The sequence below is a fragment of the Zea mays genome, chromosome 4 (genome assembly GCF_902167145.1).
Source record: "Zea mays cultivar B73 chromosome 4, Zm-B73-REFERENCE-NAM-5.0, whole genome shotgun sequence".
Classification (NCBI taxonomy): Eukaryota; Viridiplantae; Streptophyta; class Magnoliopsida; order Poales; family Poaceae; genus Zea; species Zea mays.
Window position 1 is genome coordinate 175,456,464 of NC_050099.1, and position 9,835 is coordinate 175,466,298.

General features: G+C 43.8%; 1 protein-coding gene across 1 annotated transcript; it reads right to left on the minus strand.

Annotated features, from left to right (window-relative positions):
• Positions 1 to 2,873: 2,873 nt before the first annotated feature.
• LOC542422 (RNA-binding protein Nova-2) lies at positions 2,874 to 9,497 on the minus strand. Its single transcript, NM_001308612.1, has 8 exons — positions 9,240 to 9,497; positions 6,815 to 7,053; positions 6,644 to 6,744; positions 6,151 to 6,344; positions 5,885 to 6,006; positions 4,960 to 5,085; positions 3,458 to 3,519; positions 2,874 to 3,384 (listed from the first exon to the last, which is right to left on the minus strand). Exons 1-8 carry the CDS (start codon positions 9,340 to 9,342, stop codon positions 3,297 to 3,299), a joined length of 1,035 nt encoding a protein of 344 aa, NP_001295541.1. The 5' UTR covers positions 9,343 to 9,497; the 3' UTR covers positions 2,874 to 3,296.
• Positions 9,498 to 9,835: the final 338 nt, after the last annotated feature.

The window sequence follows — 9,835 nt, forward strand, 5'->3', positions numbered from 1 at the left end:
GAGCACCTAGAGGGGGGTGAATAGGTTATCCTGTAAAATCAAACACTAAATAGCCACAAAACTTAGTTATTAAAGTGTTAGCACGACTAAGTAGTTTTGAAGCGAGTTCTTGTGGATAAAACAATCACAGAGAAGGCAACACAAGAGACACACGATTTTTATCTCGTGGTTCAGCCAAGTAACACTTGCCTACTTCCACGTTGTGGCGTCCCAATGGGCGAGGGTTGCACTCAACCCCTTTCAAGCGATCCAATGATCAACTTGAATACCACGACTTTCTTCTTTATAGTCTTTTTCCCGTTTGCGAGGAATCTCCACAATTTGGAGTCTCTCGCCCTTACAATTGAGATCACAAAGAAGGCACAGAGTAAGGTTGGGAAGAGCAACACACACAAGACTCAATATGCAGCACAACCACGCACACAAGTGAAGACTTGAGCTCAAATGACAACTCAAGGAGTGCACAACTCGAATGGAGCCCAAATCACTAACACAATGAAGCAAATGCGCGAGAGCGGAGTCTGGATGCTTGAGAATACTTAGAGTATGCTTGGGTAGCTCCTCCATGCGCCTAGGGGTCCCTTTTATAGCCCCAAGGCAGCTAGGAGCCGTTGGAGGCAAACTTGGAAGGCCATCCTTTCCTTCTGTCGAGTGGCGCACCGGACAGCTACTGTAGCATGTCCGGTGCGCGATTGCCTTTCAAATCGGGCACAGACGACCGTTGGTCCTCTGGATCGGTTGGCGCACCGGACACTGTCCGGTGCACACCGGACGGACCGGTGTGCCCAACCGGCCGTTGGCGCGACCACGTGTCGCGCGAAGATTGAGCGGCCGACCGTTGGCGCTGGCGACCGTTGGATCACCGGACAGTCTAGTGCACCACCGGACAGTCCGGTGAATTTTAGCCACATCGCCTTTCTTCATTCCCGAGAGCGATGAGTTCGCGCGGATGACTCATTGGACAGTCCGGTGAATTATAACCGTACACCGCCGACGATTCCCGAGAGCAGCACTTTCATCGGAGACCAGCCTGGCGCACCGGACACTGTCCGGTGCACCACCGGACAGTCCGATGTGCCAGACTAAACTGGTGTTGGCTGCACACAGCCAACTCTTTTCCCTTTTCTTCTCTTCTGCTTTTGTCACTGTTTCTAGCACTTAGATAACCATGTTAGTACATAAAACAATATACCAAGTCTAGAAACATACCTTTGTCTCTGATTTGCACTTCTAGCACATAAGAACTCAATTAATGTGTTGGGCATCTAATCACCAAAATACTTATAGAAATTGCCCAAAAGCACATTTCCCTTTCAATAACCCCTTACAGCTATTTCAAATTAACCCGTTGCACGCCTATAGATGGCCAAACGGCGGCCCGACACGGGTCAAACGCCGCGGGCCACAACTCTGGCCCAGGCACGACATGCCGGCCTACTGACTGTGTCGGACCAGCCCGTTAGCCTATCGACCCATTTGATTAAATCGGCATAAAATATTAAAAAATGTGCAGGAGGTGGGGTTCAAACCCATGCCCTAATAGAAGAATGGCGGAAGACATTGGGTAAAACTGTCTAACCAATAGAACATCATGCTCAGATGTTTTTAATATTGAATATAAATTATATATATGTATATATGTTTTTTGTAAAATAAAAAATATATAATCGTGTCAGGCCGGACCAGCACTACGGGACGAGGCTACAGCCCAAGCACGACACGACATTCTTGGCTCTTGCAAGCATTAGGCGTTTCTAAGATCACATTGGCACAATGGACTCCATGGTATTTGAGGTTGCTGAATTGGATGGAGCAACAATGATTTGTCATACTAACAGTAAAATGAAAGGTTATTTGTTGGTTTTAAACGTTAGTAATTGCAATGAAGTAGTATAATTTATATGAAGTGCAGCCAGTTTTTATTGATGTCTGATTTTAGCAATCACTCCATATTTTGATCTATTTTTTTATAAGTTTGAGTTCATGTGACTTATTTTAGAAACTTGAGCTCACAAACTTTCTTTTATTTGGTCCCTGTATGGTGGAATTATGTAATTTTTTAATCTCTGTTCGTTCAGTCAGTCGTTGTGAACTCTCTTCTAATCGCTCACTTCATTGGTCGTGTTGTACCAAGACATATTTGATGGAGTAAATAATAACATCAGTTAGCCAAATCAAACTCTCTTCTAATCGCTCACTTCATTGGTCGTGTTGTACCAAGACATATTTGATGAAGTAAATAATAACATCAGTTAGTCAAATCAAAAAAATATTATAGAGAGAGCGGAGAGAATCAATAAAAAATCTTGAATTTTTTTTTGTGGATAGTTTATATGGATATTGTTGTAAGTTGTAAGTCATCGTAACGCACGGGCAACCGACTATTTTCCTGTAAAAATGTATGGTTCATCTAAAATTCCTGTAAAATTACGTTCCTTTGAAATTTCTGCGTTCCAAAGGACCCATTTTTATCGTCCCTCCGGAAAAAAGATACGTACAGTGCTAAAATAATGTTAAGTCGGACATTGTTAGATTTGACAGTGTTAGAAAATTATATTATTTAACATACCAAATATGCAACTACATTCATGGTTTTTTTTTTTTGCACAGTACATCCATTTAATGGTTTTTGCTGTTTAGTCGTTGTCTTGACCTGGGATAGGAGCCGCGGCCAGGCAGCTCGATCCAGCCAGACGTCTCAGTCAGACAGGTTTCCCAATACTGCAGGCAAACACGCTCGGTCGCCAACCGCCGAGACCCGCAACACGCAGATGGGTGAATGGAACACCTGAAAGCTTCCACCGATACTCTTCCTGATCACGTAAAAGATAGCACCTCAGTAGCACAGATCTACACACACGACTCAAAAGCACTGCAAAAACCAAACCAGTCCTCGGGTCTCCTGTATCAATATTCTTCTATCCTTGAGCAACGGAATCAAATTGTCAACGTACAAACAGACACAGGACAGGCAGCGCTTGCCACTAGCAACAGAGCGGCGACTGCCTTTGTTATGGCATACACGGGATATAACTCAACCGTAAACCCAAATCAATTCAAACGCTGCACCTAATTATCTTCGACTAGCAGTTTATACTAACATAAAACCATCGGTTGGACGCAATGCAACAAACAATAACAGCTTGTTTCTTTTTTCTGCTCGAGCTTGCTAGGAAAAAAGAAAAAAGGGGGGAAAATAAAAGGAAAGCAGTTCCCACATCCTCCTAACTTGCATCAAACACGCTGCTGTGCTCGGACACAGCAATGGCCTACGCCCTTCCTTCAGAAGGGGCTCATCACCTCTCTGAACTGGCTGACACCCTCTGCATGATCATGGACTCCGCGGTCCGGATAGCTTCGGGTGTTCCAGTAATCGTCACTTTCCTGCACCAGTGTGAGTAAGATTTAGCAACAACACATTATTTAGCTATAGGCAAAAAGGTACCAACGAAAATACCTGTCAGATGTCCCAGATATATAGTCACCCCTATCTGATATCTTGATCCGAGCACCACTAGCCTGCATGGACAACAAATTGCAAGACATTTTTAGCTATTAATTCTAGTGAAAGCATAGTGCATTCACACCTAGAACTGCAACAGTTTATCCTGGGTTGCTCAAAACCTTTGTGTCGTGGTTTCTGGAACCGGGGTACAATAAGATTTGTGTCCGACAGGGGAGCTAGCGTGGACTCACTCCGAATGGTGAGCTATGTGAGGCTCGAAGGTGGATCTTAGACGAGGGGGTTATACTGATTCAGGCCGGAGCCTTAGTCCAGTATAGTGCTGATAGATTGTTGGAGCGTCTTACAATTAGGTGTTTGTGTGAAGCTGTGGGATGTCTTGGATAATGAGGGTTGTCTTGCCCTTTTATAGCTCAAGGGTAGACGTTATAATGAGAACTTGTATTCTACTGGGATGGAGTTCGGCCTCCTACTTCTGGGCCTCGTAGCCCCCATGGTATCGTCTGCTAGGTCGTGCTTCTGGGTCTCGTAGCCCCTATGCCTATGGTGTCATCTGCTAGGTCGTGCGCCGCCATACACCTGGTATGGCGTCGCGTCGCATCCGTTCGCCAATGGGTTCCTGTAGCTACTCCAATATAGACATAGCGGTGTTTGGTGGGTCCTGCCAAGTCAGCTCGAGGTGAGATTTATGGATGTCTTCAGTACAACTTCATCTTCTGTCATCCACTTAGCGTCACCTTTCATCATGCATAGGCGCATGCCTGGTACTGTAGAGACCCCGATGTTGAGGTCCCCGCGGCTGGGGTTGTCCGGTCTCACTGGTCAGCGGGGATACGTATCCGGCGTTGTGCTTGATAGAGACCCTTCGGTACCGCTTCCACGATCTGGACATGGCTTGGTGATGATCTGTCCCATCGTGTAGTCGTGGCTTCATAGTACTAGGTCGGCTCTTCCCTTCAGTAGAGGTGTTCGCCTGAGAGTCGGCTGTCGTCTTGTGCTGCTCAGCGGGCAGGTTGGTCGACAGCCCCGCCTTGTTGGGTTGCTCGGCAGACAGGTTGGTCGGCAGGCAGATTGATCGGCAGCCCCACCTCGCTGGATTGCTCGGCAGTATTTGTTCGACGGGCGGGTTGGTCGGCAATCCTGCCTCGTCGGGTCGCTCGGCTTAGCGGACCGTCATCGGGATGCCTTTTGGAACTTCACGCCGAGTTGTTTGGCAGGTGCACCGGTCGATTAGTGGCCCGTCTTTGGGAGGCCTTTAGGCCTTCTTTGGGTACCCGATTCTCAGATACCCAACACTTTGTAATATTGATTATCTTTAGTTCCTAAATGTAACAACGGCACAAGCTATTGTTTTGTACTTATCGTAAGGACAATCTACTTGACCAAAAACAAGTTTTCAGAGATAAGCATCATACAGGGAGATAGAGATCCAGCTTATAATTGTCCAACAAGCCACATTACTATGTAGTAAAACCAAATGTAATATGTACAGTTACCTGAATGATCTCTGTTATGTTCCTTCCTGCTCGACCTACAACAGCACCAATGTGTTCATCGGCTATACCAATGGTCAAAGATTCTTGGGCTTCATTACTAGCAGGTGATCTCATAGGTGTAGTTGGCTGCAAGGTTTCAACAGCAAATAGTCACAACTTAAATTAATCCAACAGTATAGATTATGAAACAATTAAATTATAACAGTGGGTGAAGTTCTTTTATGTTTTCAACGAAAAGACACCTTTCCACGACATGCACAACATCAACCAAAACTACACGATGTTCATGGAAAACATATCAGCATTTCAAACCTCGGCATACAAGCAGTATTACCAAGTCAAGAAATATAAGCGTATAAATATCAAACTGCAAGAAAATTGCATATGCAAATAAGATCGAACATCTACACTGGCTCATTAACATCATTCTAAATTTCTAATGTTAGGTTGCGCTCTGTAATCACAGCAAAAGTAAATAGTGCCCACGACAATGCTATCACAATATTACCTTAAATTATGATATCTCCAACTTTACTATCAAAGTTTATCAAGTCATTCGATTAATCGCAATTAATCGTCCAAGTCGGTTTCAACCAATCGCGATTAATCACCCAAGTCGTCTGACTAATCATGATTAAACACCCAAGTCGGTCAGCCAAAACGACCAGCAAGTTGTCCGACTTTAAAATATTTAATCAGAACTGAAAATATAACACAATTACACTATAGAACAGCGTCTCTATTAGACAACATGACAAACATATCAGCCCTCCAGGCTCCAGCCTACCTCTCTATTGCATAACAAAAAGCATAGAATAGCTCAGTTTCAACAATGACTGAATGCATGCATATTGCAATGCACCTACAGAATAAATCCACACAGGTGAGATCACGACAACAAGAGCAACCCAGAGAAAACACTAACCTTGTTATTTTGATACCTTCCTCCGTAACCATTATTAGGTCCATAGTTCACAGCATTACTATATGGCACCTGTGGAATCATATAACCAACAGGAACACCAGGGTAGCTTGGGAAAGTAAGGCCTGAATAAATTTAAAGAACGAAATCAATTGCAGAAAGTTGTGATTCAATGTAGAATTGAAATGCCACATGTCAATATGCAAGCAAGCTCAACTATGTTTCTACGAAATGCATGGTGTCAAGTAGCAAGAGATGCTAGGATTTACCTGCATAAGGAAATGGGGAGCTCAAATTAGGTGGATAGTGAACATCCTCAGATAACTTTTTCAGTATCAAATCTATTGCATTCATTTGGTTATCAAAGGTCCCTGTGATTGTAACAAGCCTATCATGCAAACCAACATAGTTGTTATCCTGTGGCGAGATTTTGATTCCAGCATGTGATTCTTCAATAAACGACCTGAAGAGAAAAAGATAACACACAACTTTCAACATGCAGAGTAATGTAAAAAAACACAGCCATATAAAATGGGAATATAAATGAGCCACGCGACATTTAGGATTGGAAAAACAAATTTACCATCAAAGAACTAGAAGACTATTTGCAAAAGTAGGAGAAATATGCTTCCTACTTAAGTAGCATGGTTAATTTGTGCACATCTGTTTTGTTGAATCATCGGCTTGGAAAATTAACTACCACAACGGGAACAAAATCACTGATAGCACAACAAAATAGAACAAGTCTATGAAGATACATACTTTATTGTTGCTCCACCTTTACCAATTATACCACCACAAGAGCTATTAGGAACTACAAGTCTAACTTTAGGTCTAGCTTCTGCTTCGTTGAATTCTTCACCCTGGTAAAATAACTGGAGAACATCAATCATCAATCCTGAATCAGTCGCTTGAAAAATAAAAATGCTTTACCTCAGCCAACAGTTTCTCAAGAATCAGCTCCATGGCCTTCATTACTTCATCAAACAGTCCAGAAACCATGATGATTCTGTCATTTGTACCAGGGAAAAACTCATTGCTACGTGATAACTGAATACGAGCCCCAGACTGGGACTGAAAATCATTAATGGTTGATCCACCCTTGCCAATGATGCACCCTGCTGCCGTATTAGACACTAGAAATCTCAAATGTGTTGGTTTCTCCTTGTCATCTGAGAAGAAATATCAATTGAAACTTCAGAAATATGTTGAATCTCAATAGTTAAACCATTATGAATCTAACAATGAAATTTTTAAAGTTTAAAACACAGCCTATGCTGTCTCCACGTAGCAGGTCCCAGCCTTGATAAAGGAGGAGAGTTCTGATAGGCTTGGTGAGCCAAGGTTGAACCTAGTCATTCTAATGGAGATGAAACCTGAAAGAAATCCATTGGGGCATAACCCTCTTAGCGATGTGTCATATCAAAACCTAGGTATGGTGTTAAATGGGCAATGGCTGGGTTGACACCCCTTGGTGACGCGTCGTGCCGTGATCTAGGCACGGTGTCAAGTGAGTAGGGACCGGGTCATTGTTTCCTTGGTGGCGCGCTACATCATCGCCTCGCCTAGGTGTAGTGAAAAATGTGCAACATCGACGGGTGTGAAGGGTAAGGAAGCTAGTCAAACCAACTATAATATGTTTAGATAGGTGGAATGTAGGATCACTTACAGGTAAGTTAAGGTAATTAATTGAGGCAGCGACGAGGACGCATTGGATTTGTGGCCATAAAAGGGATTGAGTCCAAAACGATGATATATGTGATAGGCTAGGGTAGCACCAATTAAAAAAAAGCTTGTCCAGCACCGATTGAGATGGTTTGGACATGTCCAACGGAGACTTCCAAAGGCACCAGTGCTTAGTGGTACCCTAAGAAGCGATATTAATGGAAAGAGAGATAGGGGAAGGTTGAAGTTGACATGGAAAAAGACAGTAAAAGGAAACTTGAAAGAATGAAATATACCCAAAGATTTAGTCTTGAATAAGAGTGCATGGAATATCCACGTGTATGAATGAACCTTGACTTGTGTCTTCCGTTGGGTTTCAATTCTAGCCTACCACAACTTGCTTGGGACTAAAAGGCTTTGTTGTTATTGATGTTGCTGTTTAAGTTAAAAAACAGCAAGGTTGAGCGTATTGCAGTTGAAAATGGATGTTAATGTTGTTGTTGTTTAAGTTAAAAAACAGCAAGGTTGGGCTCATTGCAGTTGAAAATGGAAACCACTGGTACAGTTATTAACTCAGTTGAAGCCTAGGATTTTATGGCTTAAATAATTTCGGTTAAAAAAACACAATTCTAGAAAACAGTAATAAGCAAGCAAATACAAATTGCCTGTACACGGAACAGAACCAATGTACACAACATACTACGTGGAATAGGACATAGGATGAAGCCTTTAGCTGACAAAACTATTTCACATGTTGGATGGGGAGTAGGCCAGATGCTTTACCCTACCTTCTAGTGGGTTCATATAGGTTACCAACAGAACTGACTACGTGGACAAGTGTACAGGGCTGCGGTACCAATCAACAAGAGGACTATAAATGATCATAGAAACAACTTTTAGTATATGCGCAAGTACTTGCACAGACTCACTGACCCCAAGTACCAAGGTTTAAGCATCACTAATTAGCGTATTTTCACAAACATAACCTGTTGAATATCTTTAGTATTCCAACATTTTCAGGGCAGCAGACATTGTAGGCTACAGTAGCTACAATATGAATTTGGCGTACTTATTTCCATTCAATGACCTACACTTATTTAGTTATTTCAAACAGGATTACTGAAACTTCTCTATAAAGAGAGAGGAGGAATAATTTACAACACTAAGATTCGGGAGTGCCATCATTGTACTAACCATTATGCACTAAATGTCACAATTTAGCATCGCATCCAGCAGTTAAATGTCCTAACTTAAGCCTCACATGCCAACATAATAACTCACATCATTACCAGCTTCCAGTCAATGATGTGCAACGGTGTTAGCAATCCAACCGAGGACAAACATTATTACAGATAAACCAGCACTGAACCGAACGTCCTTTGCAGCGACGTTTATCATTAAGAGTGGAGACAGCAAAGCGAAGCGGTACTAGGGGAACCCGTGAAGGCGATCCTGTCTATCTCTCCACTGGGAAACGCGGCTCAAATCGCAGCAAACCGATGGCGACGCGACACTGGCGACAAGTGCTTGCAGATCTCGGCACCGGGTCGGGAAGCGGAAGCCCAGATCTCGCGGATCCAGACACGCAGCAACTGGGCACGCCAACTCAGGGACCACGTACATACAGACGTCAGGGAGAACGAAGCCGCGCGCGAGAGCGACGGGACGGAGAAAGGAGGCGCGTGGCAGTTACCTCCTTCCTCGGAGGGAGACTGCTGCTGCTGCGGAGGGGAGCGTGGGGCACGCTTGGGGGCGGATTCCGGCGAGGAGGCGTAGGGGGAGCCCGGGGCTTCCATCCTTCCTGCTGTGGGGCGGGGCGGTGGGGGGCGGAGGTGGAGGCGGTGGGGGGCGGAGGCGGATGCAGGAAACTCTAGCTAGATCTCTCTGGGCCTACACCATGGATTTCCAAGTGAAGAAAGGAGAGGGAGGGGGGCTGGTTGGGCCTTTTTGGACTTCAATATCCGGCCTTCGCGTCGCGCGTACCAGCTCTCCTCGTAAGATTTTTGTAGTCTCATATTCGGCTATCGGTTTGAGCGAAAATATTTAATATTTAGGTTTAGTTTTTGAAACTCTATTTTATCGAGTGGTTCATATTTTTCCAAGAGAAAAATAAATTAATTTTCCTTAAAAATGAAAATCTCTCAGAAGAATGGGGTTCTCAAACTGGGTGTAAATGTTATGTGCATGTAGAGGTGGCAATAGTTCCGATCCCGATTCATACGAGGAATTCTTCCATTAGAGCTTGTTCGGTTGCGTCTGAAATGAAAGAGATTAAAGAGAATTAAATCT